At 39.6% G+C, this 17,265-nt stretch overlaps 1 protein-coding gene across 12 annotated transcripts in view; it reads right to left on the bottom strand.

Annotated features, from left to right (window-relative positions):
• The window catches only part of kidins220 (kinase D interacting substrate 220), an 89,881-nt gene that overhangs the window by 6,901 nt on the left and 65,715 nt on the right, over positions 1 to 17,265 (bottom strand). For 10 of the 12 annotated variants that reach the window (XM_022254440.2, XM_022254442.2, XM_022254441.2 and 7 more), the window contains 16 exons: positions 15,618 to 15,716; positions 14,750 to 14,848; positions 13,215 to 13,313; positions 11,459 to 11,557; positions 10,819 to 10,917; positions 10,477 to 10,654; positions 9,735 to 9,896; positions 8,859 to 9,044; positions 8,025 to 8,181; positions 7,234 to 7,385; positions 6,050 to 6,747; positions 4,884 to 4,970; positions 2,232 to 2,448; positions 1,588 to 1,753; positions 930 to 1,108; positions 326 to 510 (listed from right to left, as the gene is read on the bottom strand). In XM_022254440.2, the coding sequence (XP_022110132.2) occupies positions 326 to 510; positions 930 to 1,108; positions 1,588 to 1,753; positions 2,232 to 2,448; positions 4,884 to 4,970; positions 6,050 to 6,747; positions 7,234 to 7,385; positions 8,025 to 8,181; positions 8,859 to 9,044; positions 9,735 to 9,896; positions 10,477 to 10,654; positions 10,819 to 10,917; positions 11,459 to 11,557; positions 13,215 to 13,313; positions 14,750 to 14,848; positions 15,618 to 15,716 (2,862 nt within the window). Of the gene's footprint in view, positions 1 to 325; positions 511 to 929; positions 1,109 to 1,587; positions 1,754 to 2,231; positions 2,449 to 4,883; positions 4,971 to 6,049; positions 6,748 to 7,233; positions 7,386 to 8,024; positions 8,182 to 8,858; positions 9,045 to 9,734; positions 9,897 to 10,476; positions 10,655 to 10,818; positions 10,918 to 11,458; positions 11,558 to 13,214; positions 13,314 to 14,749; positions 14,849 to 15,617; positions 15,717 to 16,849; positions 17,165 to 17,265 lie in introns of those variants that run through there. The other 2 variants (XM_087132815.1, XM_087132812.1) reach the window with 2 other exon arrangements.

The following is a 17,265-nucleotide window of genomic DNA, read 5'->3' as shown; positions in this document are numbered from 1 at the left end:
ACAGTTGTCACACTGCAACAAACTATATGCGAACTGTCATTTTGGGCGGCCATATTGAACTATAATATGACATGACTGGGAACAGTGAGGAAAAACAGAAAATGGAAGCAAAAATAAATGATGAGAATACTTTTTCCTTAACCAACATATCAATGATTTGTGAAAAGAAACAGCTCCCATTTTCAGACATTTCCAAACATTCTGTAAAATATCCGTGCTCACCATGCAGGGAAGCTCTTTTCCTAGGACAGATTTTACGGCAGAACTTTCCATACACCTTTCCATACACTATTTTGGGAACAACTCAAAATAGAACATGACGCACCTTTTTGGAGAAAGGGTTGATGGCAGCCATCTGGTAGCTTAGACGTGAGGGCGTGTCACTCAAGGCCGAGTAGACTGACGACCGACTCGATACTTGGTTGGGGAAGTTACTACCAAAACTCTGGGGGCGAGACAGGGCTGAAATATTTGGCAGGGCACCGGCCATGTCTTGGCTCTCCAAGGAATCTGCATGAAATGTGCATTCATCCACAACAATTTCTGAGTGAATAAACAGTTCTTCATTAAATAGTAATTTTCTCACCCCTGAAAGAATCCTGCACAAGTATAAATACTTTTCCAAGAATCTTGATAGATGAAAATAAGGGTTAACACACTAAAACCAAATAAGCTGGAATGTCTGATAGCTATTCTTACAGCTTTCTGCTTTTGAATTTTGACCATATAAAAAATACACGTAAAACATACGAATTAACTCCTAATGAGAAAATTCTTTGGTAGAGTGCCTTGCTTATCGACATATTACCACGAATGCCACTTTGTCAACCACTTCAAGCTTGCACACTTGGATGAGATGTCTGTCGTGTCATTAGACCATGTTACTCTACATTATAAAGGATGGAGAATTATAGTAAATAGCAACTTACCTTTGATTTGTTTACGGAGATAAGGATCTAAATGGCAAGCACAGGGCAGAAAGCGTCGGACATCAGCCACAGTCAGTACTGGAGTATGCTTGGTCAGGTAGACCAGGAAACTTCGACTGTCTTGATCCAGGTCCAGCAGAGGCTCAATCTCTCTGCTGGCTGGAATCTCATCTTGGATTCTGCACACAAACAACAAAAAATTGTTCACAGAGAAAAGAATACGGGGAATAACGTCTCAAATGCTTTGTATGTATGCTTAATGCTTCCTTAGGGGCTAATGAGTAATATGCTGCAAGCTCAGATGAAGTTCATTAGGACTCAACACCCACAAAATGCAGCATTCTGAAAGAGTCCTTTTGTTGTCTGTTCCATGCATAATGTCGTAGTGTTAGATGCATCACAGGACATGATAAAGTGTTTTTCATTCAGTGTGGTGAATTCCACTGTATGCCTTCAGAGAAAACAAGCAATAACGTGCGAGAAAATATACGCCACTGACTTATGAAGGCAGCCACTTCTCATCGATGCATGAGTAACTGTTAGCTATAGAAAAGATTGCCAGGTGGTCAATCAGAACAAAATACATGTACAATCAAATGAGAAAGGAAAGAGAGAATACTGAAAGAAGACACCTGAAAAAAAAACAGACATTGCCAACCTTTCAAAGACCACTTTGAGTGGCAGTTCATCATCGAAGGCATCCTCATTATCCTGACAGTAGACAGCCAGTCGCGACATCCTGTAGGGCCACTTCTCAGTCACATTGACCCAGGAGGCTAGGCGCTGCCACTGGAAAGTGATGTTGTTGGCTCGCAGGAGACGACCTGCAAGGTGAGAAGCAGAGAAAGAAAAAAAGGAAAGGTAAAGAGAAACATGGATTAGAATCTATAAATCCAATAATGAAAATGACACCTATTGCTGAGGCTGCATGTCTGAAAGCCAATCATCATGACTGAGATGTCGCCAGTTCCTCCTAAAATTGGCAATTAAGCTGATAAAGTGAATCTTTTTTGGTGACTGAGTTAATTGCAGTGCTTGTAGATGTAAACTGAGGATCTAACTAATTTCATTGTTTAGGATTTCCCACATTCAATTATTTGACTAAGCTAAGCATTAGGATAAGCTAAATATTTCAACAAGTGGAAACTACATGAAGCAGAAGAGAAATATCAAAAAGAGTTTTCAAGTTGATGACACTCTGTAACCACACGTATGACAGTATGGTCATTCACAGTGACTCTTCAGCTCGTAACTGGGTCACTCTGAAGGATTCTGTTATGGGCAAAAATCTTCTGCATGTACCGGTGATAGAGACAATGTTGAGCAGGCGGCTCATGCTACGGGGGCTGAGATCGCTGAACTGCTCATCCGACGCCAGGAGCTGAGACACATCTCGTGTGGTGCCGGAACTCATTCGTCCAAGTGCCTGACTCTCGCCGTCCTCCTTGGCAGGTTGGGCAGGGATCAGATGGCGGTCGAGCCTTGGGGAGGGTGTGCCAGCCTGCTGGGACGCCTCGGGCTAGAAAGTCAAAGAAAAGTGAAACAGGCAAGAGTGAAATTATCTTGTCTGATAACAGCATGCTCCATGGGAGTGTAGCATCTGGCCCGTACATGTTGCTATCCTCTTGTGAAGTGTTAGTACTGTTATGTGCACCACTTTGTCTGAAAATTATTTTTAAAAAAAGTTATGTAGGAGATCCAATCTGTTAAAGAGGCCCTGGAACATTTTGTAATTTGTTAGCACAATTAAGTAATTGTATTTTACAATGGAAGAAGTGATACTGAAATTGTTAAATGCTGTATTCAAACTCTGGGAATCAGATACAATGTAATGCAAAAAAAATATACAATGGTAAATAGATTAGCGAGCAGATCGTTGATTTGTGAAATACAGACATTTGTTAATAAAGTAAATTTCCAACATGTCACAATATTAAAGAGAACATGGGAAAGCATCTCCATCTCAGTTCAGTCATTTAAAAAATTTATGACAAAACTGAGGACCAAGCTACATGTATCACTCAATTACAAATGTTCACATCCTTCCATATCAAATTATTTGGGAAGTATTTTTTAAATGTTCAGCATTGCCTACAAGTATTTTTTACAAAGCAATTCTGTGCTAGCCTGCAGTTTACTTGGAATAAAATGTACAAATATAATGACTATGAAGTTTGCATTTTACGGATGTACTGCTACACGTACTTTTACGCAGTTAATTATGTTAATTTGCTTCAAGAGACTCCCGAAGTGCATTATACTGAGCGACCCCCAAAAATGCAACCCAAAAGAGAAATTAAATTTGAAATGACGTCTTCACTTTTGAAACGATAACATCCTAAGGTACTGTATGACACACAAAAACATTTCTGACATTCTTTTGGGAGAAAACTGTTACTTTTGGCTTGCAATTGTAAGGGGGAAGTGGGAAGCCTGTATAATGCAAGTATTGCATACCATGCTCAGACTTTACACTGATATGACCTGTTCTCAGTTTCCCACAAAATGAGAATAAAGTTGGCAATTTGAATCTCGTGCCAGTGGTACGCTTCTTGGAGCATTTTGGAAAATGGCAATCTTACAGAGTTTGCTCAGGATAAGTTACAAGTACTTTGATAAGCAAGTATGAGCCACAAATGATGATGTTACCTTACATCTTATTTTGTGGGAATGAGTGACGAAATGCACATTAGGACACTTTTCAAACCACAAGATGGCATCCACTTAAACCAGGTTAATGTTCAACTCCTGGTTCTGAATACGGGTAATTCCTGAAATTAGGGGTCCAAAAGTGTGACATTTTTGTGTCCCTGTTACATCTGACCTTTGTTATGGAAATATCACCAGAAGTGATTTCAAACTATTACTATTTATTGGCAGGTAATTTGCATCAATTCATCACTCTTGGAAATTCGAAAATGAGTTTTGAACTTACAAAATCCTGTCAGATGTAAAAGGGACACGAAAATATCACACTTTCGGGCCCCTAATTTCTAGAATCATCATATGATAGTTATCATCAACACACAATTGTTACCGGTATTTTGTCACAGCTGGTTACAAGTACAGTGTCATATATTTTCAGGGGAATATCTGGATGTTTACAATGCACATGCAGAAGACCACAGTCCTTTTAATGCATCATTGGAACTTACTCTCACACAGGATACATGTAGGTCTATCGTGAACATTTAACAAGGCGAATGATATGAACAACATTTTACATTATGGTATGACATGGTAGATTACAACTCACCTTAACATAAGTGTACATGTGTTATTGAATACAAATACAAGTTCTGCAAAACATCTCCTTATTCTGAATACAGGATGCTATGAAATCTACATTGACAAAATTTCTCTCAAACAAAAAAACGGGCACAGAGTTTTGAAAAACATTACTAACATATTAAAACTGAATGTTTAAAGGGTTTACAACATTTCAAATGACATCTGCTTGACAATCTTCAATTTTCTCACATTTACCTCAAGGCAGCAGTTTGTTTACTCCCTTTTTTGAAAAGAACTTTCACTGAATCAAATGCAATCTTATCCACATAGAGGAAGGGGATGCAAGAACTTTCCATGTTACAATCAGCCTGTTGTTAATTGAGAATGAAATACATCTAGTTTGTAAAGATCACATCAAAATGCATGTGCACATGGATATCAGTAAGAATGTCATGAACTTGAGGAACGTCATTCTTAAATTGAAACTTGTCAGAGCTTTGTTTTTTCCCCCTTACTATATCAACCCTACGGAAACATTACATTTAGTAAGGGAGTGATGTGGTGTGTTTGAAGTGTTAGAATCAAGCATTCTGGATGCAAGGGTGAGTAGAGGGGTCACGGCCTACATTCCATGATTCATGCTACATGCCAACTTGGATGATGCACTGACTAACCAACAATAAACAAAAAATCAGAACACTTTGTACTTGTTTTGCTTTTTACCCTGATTTTCTGTGTAAATCTTACTGCTCGACGACCGTTATCATTTTCAGGAATTTCGGGGATGCTCGGGAGGCCCCATCGCAATTGCTGTGCACAGAAAAAGTTGTCAAGGCTTTAACATCAAGTCAGAGGAGAACTTCTCTTGAACTATCCACCCTTCTTTATAACAAATCTTTCTTTCAGGTAAGCCAAAATTCTGCTTAGCTCAAACTCACTGGATTTCTTGCATTTTGAATCTTTCAAGAGAGATAATACACAGTTTTTATAATGCAATTTGATCCAGGAATAAAGCCATGAGTCATGTAATAGATTGTCTTGATTTCTTATGTATTGATAACTTTTGGATAACTTTACAAATTAGGAGACCAAAATCAAGGGGAAGATACTTTACTAATTTTCCTTGTTTAAACTCAAATCTACATAAACTGAAGGAAAAAAGAAATCAGCTCAAAGGGACAAAGGTGAAAAAAGTAATGACTGTGAGAGGATCTAGGGTCAAGGGTCAAACAAATGATAAAAACATGGTGTGATGTCACTCGGTGCTTTCTCGAGTGGTATTTGGTGTATGAATAAGGGTTTCGGTTTATTCATTGGTTGCCAAAATGCCCCAAGTAAGGGTTGGGGTCTAGACATGCACATGGAAAGTTTTCAAATGATCGCCTGAGAGAGACTACCATGAGGGCAAACCAGATTTGAACCATACAGTGAAAGTGAAGTTAAACACGACTGAAGATTTTCAATATCCCTATCCCTCCAGGTGCTATGAAAATTGCTGATAATTTTTGCAACATTTGGCACGGGTAAGGCTAAAATATTGCTACTGAACCTAAATTGTTAACCCAAATAATGATCTGCACTGTAAAAAAATATTTCATGTGAAATAAGGAAGCTGAGCTTGACTGATTGTCTGAATGCATTACACATTCTTTCTGCTGTTCAAAAGAGTAGAGAAGTACAGGTACTGCATTCATAGGATATCACTGACACATCTTGTTTGGTCCGTAGTAAATAAGTAAATGCCTTTGTTCTCTTGATATTAATACCTTGATGTTATATAATAAATTACAAAATGATCTGAAATGCATGCAAATGATTTAAAGTTGAAACTCCTGGGATGGAAGATATTATTCAGTTTCACTAATTAAAAAGATAACAATTGACTTTACCTTTGTACTTGAAGGTGTGATATGATTGGCCGTTGGACCAGCAGTTTCTGCATTCTCCTTCAGCTTAATCCCAACCTCCAGGTAGAAGGGCAGGTGGACCAGATTGCGCAGATAGTCATGGCCTCGGATGTTGGACTCCTTGAAGACCGAGTGCAGGTTCTGATCGATGGCTTTGGCAATGATGTAAGGGTCAATGGCCAGGACGGTAATGTAGGGGCTGTCTGGAGAGGAGAAGAGGGCCTTGATGGAGTCCAGCAGGTGAAGGATCTGCTCCTGCTCGCAGCTGTCCAAGCCGTCCACCACCACCACCATGCGGGTCTGCGAGCCCTGGAACGCATCCACGCAGCGCACAAACTGTGACAGCGTGTCCGCCTCCTGCTTGAGAACCCGCAGGAAGCTCTCTGAGCGCAGGTCATGCTGGCTGCGACCCGCTGCCCGACGCAGGTGAAGCTGCGGTGACCAGACCAGCCGGTAGACAAACAGCAGCAGCCAGGGGGCATTGGAGAGGAGGGCCAGGCCCACTATGCAGCCCATGACTATCATGGCGATGAAGACGGGCTTGCGGCTGGCCCCCATCACCGCCCTGTAATTGAGAAAGTAGTAGAAGAGGAGGACCAGGAAGGTGATAAAGCAGGCCAGGACGAGGAGTGTTAGGAGGAACCGTGGTATGCAGCAACACCGCTTCCATTTGGCAAGACCTGCACATCACACAAGCAAAGAAATACCATAAGTTATCATTAACATTACCCACTTAGCATAATGAACTCAACAGCATTTCACAGCTATAGTCTTGACCAGTTTTAGCTGATAAACCTTGTAAACCTAAAAGCAGGACACTAATTTCACAAGGCATTTGTAGATTCAATGTTTTCAAATGAAAAGAAATAAAAGACTAATACGCTCCCGTCAATAAGACAAATAAACTAAATTTCAGACCTTAAACATTCAAACTTGTACCAATCAACAAGGTATTGACATCAGAACATAAAGAAAAAAGTGATTTTTAAAAATCTTTGACAGCCATTGTCCTCACAAAGAGTTTTTCTGAAAGGACTATCAGACACAAGACCAACCAAGCTTCTAAGTGAATTCTCAAATGGGCCGGCCAATACATTCAATTATCATTGTTCATGTCAGACATCTGAAGTTACACCACGACAATCAACACCAGCAAAATGTCTCACCCTCTGTATATTTGTTTTTGGTGACCCTATAGACCCGTGACGCCATGAAACCAAGGTCCCTCTCCACTGCGGTACTGAGGGAGGCCACTGCCTCGGATAGCGGCGTGTCTCCACCGAGGTTGGACAGGTGTAAGTGTTCGCCAAAGATAAACCTGCGGAGGTGACGTACGAAAAGATAATGAGTACTGGCTGATGCAGTAGGGAAGGAGAAGAAAACAATGTAAGACTGTATAATGGGATCCATTTGATGAGTTGAAGCTTACAAAAACAAATGAAAAATAGTAAGGTAATATTGTCAATCCTGAACCCCAAATGGGAATTCAGATAGAGAATCTGGGTTAAAAAAATAATTGAATGTTCATGAAATTATAAATTAACTGAGGCCTGAAAGTCCAGAAAAACACTCCAGATGCAGAGTTTGCCAGGATTAAAAACTCAGCCTTCCAAATCTTTTAAAACAAGAAATCACAAAAGAAATCAATCGGCAAACAGTCTTCCTTCCAAGATCTGTATTTTTGATCATCGATCTAAAACAAATCCCTCAAACTCTGCAGTGCTGGGTTTTCCAAGTGAAGGAAGAGCTGGGCCCAAATTTGCGGAGCTTTTAAGCACAGAAATTTGCTTACCACAGAAAATAAATGTTTAGTAAAAACAGGTTACTAGCTAAATGTCCATGCAAAGTATACCATTTGAGACTGGTTCCCTGCTAATTCTTTTGCTTTGCACAGAAATTTTTGCTCAGCACGGAAATTTTCGAAGCAATATTTTCTTCACAGCAGCTCCAGCCCTACCTGATGGGCAGAGCCTTGCTGCTCTGTGGGGGCAATGGAGGAGGATTGCAGTAGATCATGGCAAGGAGAAGACGGAGATAGTTCAGCTGCTTGGCCAACCACGAGGATGTGGCTCGCATACCCCGCCACTTCTTGCGATTGCCTAGATAAATAACACCTACCCGGGGAAACCAAAAAAGCAAAAGACATTTCACCATGTTGAATTTGATGCTAATTTCATTTCAGTTTCTTTTTTACGAATGCATACTGGGTGCATTTGACCAGCTTCCACAAGTTAACAGGGGTTTAACCTTGGCCCCGCCATCTCACTTGTTTGACACAGCACACACGGCCATCCCCAGGTCAGGGTTACCCCATGTATGCTAATCAAACAAGCCCATTGCAGCTTTTAAGATCAATACCTGAGGTTATTGTCATCTACATTCATATGTTCAATATTTAACAAGATCCTATAAAATTAAAGGCAACCTTAAGAATGACTTTTCCATTTATGAAATAATTTTGAAATTTGATGTGGAATTATTCTGATGTAAACAATTTACATTATTACCCTTAGCAAGACTACTTTTCAACTCTTCAAATTTGCCATACTTTATCCAATCTGGAAGCATCTTTCTTTGAAACTGTAACTATCACTTGCCAGTCACACAACCTCATCAAAATTACCAAAAACTTTGATAGATGAAAGAAATCCCTTGAAAAATACTGAGGTAAGGGGAATACTTAAAAGTCCTTCTGTTTCACTATCAATCGAGACTTTTTTGCCATTCATTGTGAGTGGGTCAATTTGAGGCATCTATCCAAGTAAACTGTCAGTAAATATAACACTCTTACCTAGTAGAAAATAGAGAAAGAGGAACAGGGCAAAAAACACCCCAATAGACACCCCCGGAACGTCGCTGAATATAAAGAGAACAGCCGTGCCCAGCACAGCACTGAGTAGAAGACAGACGATGAAGACTAGGCAGGAAAATCGAAAGACAGGTTTGCTACGGTGGTTGGTAAACTGACGCATCTCATCTGGAGAACAAAAAGGGAGAGACGTTTTAATCTAGGTTTTCTGACAAAACCCTTCCTTGACTAAAGTATGCTTTGAGGCATCTGTTCAGCTAACTCTCTTAGATCCTTCAAATTCAACAAAGAGGTGTTGGAGGATTCTACAGGATGGAAGAAGAATAGCCCAGCCAATTTTATTTTAGGGGGAATCCTTGATATCCTTGAATGTTTCAGTAAGGTACATGTACAATGGAAGATACTGGAGGATTCAGGATGCTTGTCATAAAAGTTCCAACCACTTCGAGTGTCAGTAGTGATGATGAGAAAGACTGTAAATAAATGCAAAAAATCTGAATATTGAAGGTTCACCTCATTTGGAAACTGAACTAAAGGCTGGTTTAAACTTTAAGCAAATGCGAAATTGAAGGGAAAAGGACATCATAAAACATCCGCAGCAAAATTTGCTTGAATTGAAATACATTCACATTTCTGCATTTGTGGCTGTTTTTGCACCAAGTATGAACTGGTCTCTCCTCTTGTACCAACTGGTATTTTCTTGAAAATATTCTGAATACATTTAATATTGTATTGCATGTGACTGTCCAACTTTAATGGTAGCCATTAAAAGATAACAAAAATCAAAACCATTTGCACAGTCAAAGCTTTGAAAGTATTCCTGATGTGGTGAGTATTTGTTTAAGTTCCTAAAGGTACCTTGTAATTTCTTGAGAATGAAAGACTTGCCACTCCCCCAGCGTGCATACAGGCCTACGGTGATGGGCGGAGCTAGCGTGGGCTCGCTGAGAATGTCCGCCAAGGAGCTACTGCATAGGTCACTCATCTCGCTCTCCGCCTCTTCACCTGGAGTGAAACTCCCTGAATGAGCAGAGACAGACATGCGGAAGAGAACAAAATGAGAAACTCTTGCGGGATATCTGTCCTAATGACTATGGGAGTACTGTGTGATCAATACATTATGCGTTCACAGCCTCCTCACTTTCAAAGGTACTACCTTATTGGCGATAGAAAAGGACAACTCTTACAGGTGAAAATGGACTGTTGTCTGGGATCCCAAATATTGATGTCCACACTTCATCTTTATAATATATAAAGGAAGAACATCTTCAGGCAAAACATAGTTTGTTACTTCAAGTGCAATACAAATGCAATTAACGAAACCACATAAATTTTGTAAAATCTCAGAAAAAATATCTACTGTTGATTTTTTACCTTCTCATATTTAAGTGCTGAGTTTGACAGTTTTACAAAATGTTCAGGAAATTAAGTATACAAGGCAATCAACTATTTAGAAAAAACTTAGGAGCACCGAGGAACAACAAATTGTAGCGACTTCTAATGGTGCCTAATGATGCCAGTGACACAAAACTGACCTTGAAATCAATGGAAATAAAATTTTTTAAAACAGCTTTTAGAAAGTTTCAGAAAAGAAACTGACTTGCTCCAAAGATCTGAGTCAGGATGCCTTTCTGGTGGTTACAGTCTATGTTGTAAGGGGTCTCTCCTTCCTTATTGGGCTTGTACAGGAGGCGGCCATCTTTGGGGTTACGGAGCAGCAACTCCGACACCTTCTTATCACGGAAGCGGATCGCTATGTGTAGGGCAGTGTCACCTCGCTGTGAGAAAATCAAGCAACACACGTAACAACAGAACACCATGCAGGCAGGATTCTGTAACTGTCCAGCGGAATGGACCATATTAGTAATGCAAGGTGTTTGTGTAAACAGCAAACTAGTGACGATTTAGATGACATAAGAGTAGGGATGTATGAAGCTCTCACCTTGTCCGTTGCAGAGACTTTGGCATTTTTGTCCAGCAATACCCGGACAATCTCTCGATTTCTGTTACGAACTGCTCTCAGCAAAGGGGTTTCGCCATCCTGAGAAGAAAGTCAGAGCAAAAGCATACAACTGAAACTAATGCATTTTCAGTTTTTGTTGTTTACAGGATGAAATGACAATATCAATCTTGAAAAAGTTGACTTTGACTGTCAGTATGATTTGAAATACAATCACGACAATTTCCAATGACAATTTTTATAACCTTTAATGGCAGAAGATCTAGGAGTACTTTACTCCACTTAAATTCACAGGGCTCTGGATGCATTTTTTTTCTCCAGGGAGAAATATTTTGGGGGCTTATGTTGAAAATAAGAAACAGAGAAAAAAATCCTACGCCAATAATTTGACATTTTAAAGCAAACAACGTAAAACTCGACATTTGATGAATTTATTTTTGTCTGGGAAATATTAATTTAGCACTAGCTTTTGCTTTTCACTGTCATAAAGTGTATACTCAGTGCTTTCCACTGTAATCTCACTTGGATGGGACTCAAACCCACTACTTACTACTTACTAGTGCAGAGGCCAAGCTGCTCAACTGTTGTTTGCTACACAGTGAAAAACAATGAGAATTCTTACCTTGTTTGGTATTTCTGGATTTGCATTGCACTCCAAAAGCGCTTCTGTGATGTCCACAAGGCCCTTGTCGGCTGCCCAGAATAGTGCCGTCTTCTTGTCCTGTTCAAAATACCGGTATATACAGAAACAAAATGGCTGACAGATAAGTTGGGTATCTCAGAGAGAATAACACTGTTCTTTGTAATCCACCAAAAAAGACCAGGGCAGAAAGAACACAACATTCTTTGAACTTTGAAATCATTGACCCTTCTGAAATGACATTCAGTGTAAACACAAAATTGCGGAAAACATATCATTGAAAAAATGTGTGTAAAAAGTCACCTACACTGTATGCATCCACAGCATTATCAAAACTTCAGGAAGACCCTTGAGATCCAGGGCTTTATCAAGTGATGGAATCTGCTCTAATCAACACCATTATTTTTGTTTGTACAATGGCCTGTGTGTAAGTTGCCTCATACAAAGGATATCATCATTCAGCAGGACTTGTCTTCTATCAGGCAAGTACATTGCAATTTAAAAGATAGTATTGTATTCAAAATAGATTAATTGACCTCATCATGACACAAATCATTGGAAAATTCTGTACTATCTCAATTTCTATACATCAGTTCAGCTGAAGCCTTTCTAACTACGGTCAAACATGTCCTGTATTTCTCGCATGTAACGTAACAGCAGTTATATGCGCCAGTGTTTAACATCAACCAGAGTTCTCTGAAGAAGTAAACTCTTTTGAACCGTATTTAAACCCATTAAATGGACTCTGCAGTCACAGACCATGCACTAGACTTGAGAGGAAAAATCTATGGTGATCAGATTATTCAAAGCTTCCGATATATTTGTCAGTTTGACTGCCCAGGCAAACCTGACAATTAGATTTGTTTGATTACTGGAGCATGAAAGCTGTGTGTTGGATGCAGCTGTCCTGAGAGACACAGCAATTATAGCTGTGATAATTTGTTCATTTGAGAAGGTTGAGGGAAGGGGGGGAAGAACATTTGGCTTGCTTCCTACTGACAGCCTGGTCTGTTGACAGAAAGATTGTCAGGCAATGAGTAGATCATACATTTGACGTGTAATTACTGATGACTTAAGTCTTGTGTATGGCTCATCTCCAATTTTGTTCTTTAGTTCCTGCCTTTTGAACTGAACCACAGACAAGAATTCTGCGGCAATTGAGATCGTTGTTAGGCAACCACAAACTGGCTGTCTGCCAAACAGAAAATCCTGTTCCCTAAATTTCACTTACTCATGCACAAGTACATGTACATCACCGTAAGGCAAAAACAACAAATCCACCTCCCAAATAGTGCGATGCCCTTCTGATGGCAATGAAAAGGTGATGCACACTCGTGGATTTGTTTTGAGGGAAAGACCGCTGGTAAAATGGAACCCGAGAATATGCTGGTAGAGTGCCAAAATGATGAGGTTGAACAGAAAAATTGGCACTGAATAAGAGGGATAGGATGCCTGCTGAAGCATTACATTGCCATGACTCATGCTTCACACAATCAGGGTGGAAAGTCATGTACACGTACCACTTTGGTTGAATGGCCACATAAAATGTATGCAATTAAAAATTTAATCAAACGTTCGTGGGCGTCGCTATTCCAGTCTGAATTAAGGATGGGCATGACCACAAAACTGATACATGAATTTGCTGGTGAGAACAAAATCCTATCATGGTAATCCATTCTTTGCATTCTGATATATCACATACATTGAATGTAGATACAGATACAAAAAATGCACTTACACAGCCCTGGATGTCTACATCTGCATATTTATCGAGGAGAAGTTTTACAGTCTCAAGATGACCTCCTTTAACAGTATGGATTAAAACTGTATCATCATTCTGAAATGGAAGAAATGCCAAGAATTCTCAAGAATGACAATAGTTAAAGACTGTAGAAAAAAAACACTTACCTCAAAAGCACACTTCATTGTTAACAAATGGACATTTCTCAACATGTTGTCCGTTTACTTTTTAACGTTAAAATACTATTACATGAATGTAATGTAGGCCTATGCCATCAATTATGCGTGTTATCTAAAAATAGCATTTCACTGCCAGTTCTACATAATAACCCACTCACCCGTAAGGATGCAAGCTTACATGGGATAAACTTAATTCTGTAAGTCATATTTCTGAGTTAAAAAAAATCCATGGGCATATGTTTCAATGCACAGGCAGACTTCAAAAGGAAAAAACACAAAAGGGGAAAAAAATCTGTGGGCTGTGAATTTTCCACTAAAACGTGACACTGTTAGACCTTGTTACTTTAGTTCAATAATCCCCCCCCCCACAGTGAGCATTGGTAAGTGACATTTTCATCCTGTTGGCTATGGCTTTGATTTCTCTTTCAACACATGACAGGTGTTCACATTTTGTGGAACCCAACACTGGAATATTACCCACTCCTGGTGAATGTGTTTAATACTTGCTCGGATTTAAAGGGGGAAAGGGCGATTGATTTCCTGGCCGAATTAATCCTTTCTCTCCTGCTCTTTTCTGCTTGTTTTAGTCCTAACTCCCCTCAGGCGTGTGAAAAATATATTAGAAATGGAAGAATTAGAACTCTCAAAGTTAAAATGAATATATTAAAGTTACAATGTAAACACATGACTCCCAAATGAAGACAGGGCTGCAAAAGAAATGTGAAAAATGATTTGATATTTCAAGCACTTTTTCCGAGGAGTGAGTTTAAAGCTTAGGTGACATTTAAGCAGACAGAAGTAACTCTAAAATCAGAGAAGATGTGTGCACCAGTGAATTACGAGAACAATTTCTCATCTCAGCCTAATTTTGTGCTGCAGACGTCCCTGAGCCGTGGGCCACGCCATGTTTGTTACCTCTTCAAAGCGGTATCGTCCACGACTAAAGATGAATTATGGCTTGAGTACACCTAACAATAACACCGGCTGCAACGGCTCCCCGGATGGGCCCAATACACTGGGGAAATTACTGGACTTTCAGATTGATTATGAACCACCAAACCATGAGGTTAACTAAACTGAAAAAGGGTGGAGGGCCCAATAAATAATTGATGGCAGCCTACTTTGCCATTGTCTAAATGCATAGATAGGCTGGGTGGCCCACAGGGATGATTGGAGTGGGAATAGAAATTAGTATAAGTGGATACATCTTGACTTCAGGCAACACCCTCAAGGAAGCCTTCAACATTTCATCTTTGGTTTCAAAGTACTGAGATAGGCGGGGATAATGGCAAGATCCTATGGGCAGAGATTTAAACAGAGTAAATAAAACGACAAAAACAGTTAGATCCCTACCTTGTCCTGTATATTCAAATATGGTGAGTGTTCCAACAGTAACTTGACTACTTCGGCATGGCCTTCTTTAGCGGCACAGCAAAGACTGGTCATCCCATCCTGAAGCAAATCAGCAAAAAAAAAAAAACAGCATGCATAAGAAGAAAACTCACATGAAAAATGAGGTTGGAAGTAAGTACAACTTAAAAACGGAAAAGACAGTGAATATCTATCTTCACCGTCTCAACTGTAACACTCTGCTCTAGTAGGGGGGCATACACCAAAGTGAGTAAAGCAAATTTCAAAAAGTGGCCATGGAATCTCTAACCTCAACAATACTGCATTAATACCCCTCCTAAAAGTTATTTCAGCAGTTGAACCATTCACATTTCAAATTTTCCAAGTGAACAAATAAGTCTGGGCAGAGTGGGAGTTGAACAAGTACCAACGAGAGTACCTGACTGGGCTCCATTTACCCAGGCAGTGTGACGTTTACCACATCTGATGAAATTGTAGCAGGAGTGTTGGATGCACATCCTCATATTTCACATTTTTTGGGGAAACTGGAGATAACTTAGGCACATTTCAACATTATCAGAAGACAAATGTTCAGCAACTTTTTAAAACTGACACTTACTTACACCATTATGCTTGAGTCCAAACTTCAGTATTGAAGTATTTCTCAACAGAAAAATACTGAGTTACTATTTAGTGTTAACAGCCTATGAGATCAAAGTAAACGGGAGCTCTTTTAAAAGAGATTGTTTTAAAGGTGCATGAACACACCAACACTTTCAATGAAGATACACTACTTAAGCTCAGAAGAATTTGCTGCTTATTTTCACATGAATCATGGTGCCAAACATTGGCATGTGCTGAGTGATCTCACCTTATCCACTGCATTGACGTTGGGGTCTTCATCTAACAGCAACCTGACCACCTCTGTGAAACCTCCCCTCGATGCAACAATCAATGCTGTCCATGCATTCTGAAGAGTACGGTAAAAAAATGAGATTGTGTCAATTGCTTATGGTATAAAAATTGAACTACATGTAGTTTTAATAACAGTAGCTGTAACATACTGTTGCCAAAACTACTATATGAAAAAAAAAACCTAAATGGTGACACAATGCTAATCATTAGGAAGCATACAACAATACCACAATTTGTCAGTATTAAACAGAAAGAAATCTCTTTGAAAGAAGACCCCATAATGGTCATTCTGAGGTATTTAAAGCTTCTGTCCCTAAAAGGACCACAACAGTCAATTCGAGCAATACAATAACAAGCATGCCGGTATCAGAGGTGGTGAAGTACGAGATAATCTTATCCAATAGGAACTCCATCCAGTAACGTGGGAAGTTCTGCGAGGAATGTCTATAAACTGACTAACCTTCCACAGAAAAACCAGTAGTGTACAAATAAATTAAGTTGTTAGTGTGTGAGTTGTAAATGTTTGAAAATCCCTCTTTTTGTTAAAAAGATCAGAAGTGTCAAACTTCCTTGGTGTTTTATCACATTTGTTACAGTGCTATCACAGGTCAAAAAAATTAATATCAAATGCTTACATCTGTGAACTTTGCCCCATGTTCATGGGTAAAAAATAATTGTGAGGCAAATTTACAAAAGCTTCGAATTTGAAATATGTTTATTTATTTTAAATCTTCAGACAGGAAGAAAAAATGTAGAATTGACAACTGACTTAATAACAGACTTGTCCATGGCTTTTGTCACATTTCTTACAAATTTTCCAAGACTTTTCAAGTTGTCCTGACTGAGACCACCCTGTGATATGTACAGTGTACTTTTCAGCCATGCACTTTGTGTATCAACATCTTTTTTTCTTTGACAACTACGACATGATAGTGAGAAGATGAAAACAAGAAAATAAGACATCAAAATGTAAATAACCCATGCACAAATCCTCCCTTTCCGCTCCCCAGACAACCATGAAATCTTTCCTGTCAACACTGAAAATCTTCACACTGCGAAACATGGAGGAGGGGATGCAGTGGAGCAGACAAAAATCAGAAATGCAAGCCTCAGATGTCCGCCCAGGGTCACAGCAGATCCCAGGAATTTTGTCACTGGAGCCTTAACCAAACTAATGCCATTGCTTACCTGCTGCGTAGCACTGATGAGACTGCCTTTGTCAAACTGCTCACGAGAACATTGACGGCCATTTTACCGAGACAGAAATTTGCTACTATGCTCAGAAAGGCCATGCATGTCTTCCACCATAGTAATGGCAACATACAATGTGCATCTGCAACTCACAGTGCACCACAAAATATGTACTGCCAAGTATTTTAGGTGCGTGGACAGCCTGGAGCTAATCCAGACCTCGATCAGATTTCACCCGATCAAAGAAATGCCGTCCAGAACATTCTGGAATGAGTACACGTTCATCTCTACCTCTCCCCAAATCCCAATGTAAGCAGAGGCAAGTGGTCCTCTTCATTATTTCTAATAATTTAAACAGTGTTTGAGCAAAACAACCTAGTCTTTTCATTTCCAGTTGAATGACGTGATTGGCA

This window comes from Acanthaster planci, linkage group LG02, assembly GCF_054643075.1.
Source record: "Acanthaster planci isolate LZ-2023a linkage group LG02, COTS_SCS, whole genome shotgun sequence".
NCBI classification, from domain to species: Eukaryota; Metazoa; Echinodermata; class Asteroidea; order Valvatida; family Acanthasteridae; genus Acanthaster; species Acanthaster planci.
Note: the sequence above shows the minus strand (reverse complement) of the source record. Positions and strands in the feature narration are given on the sequence as shown.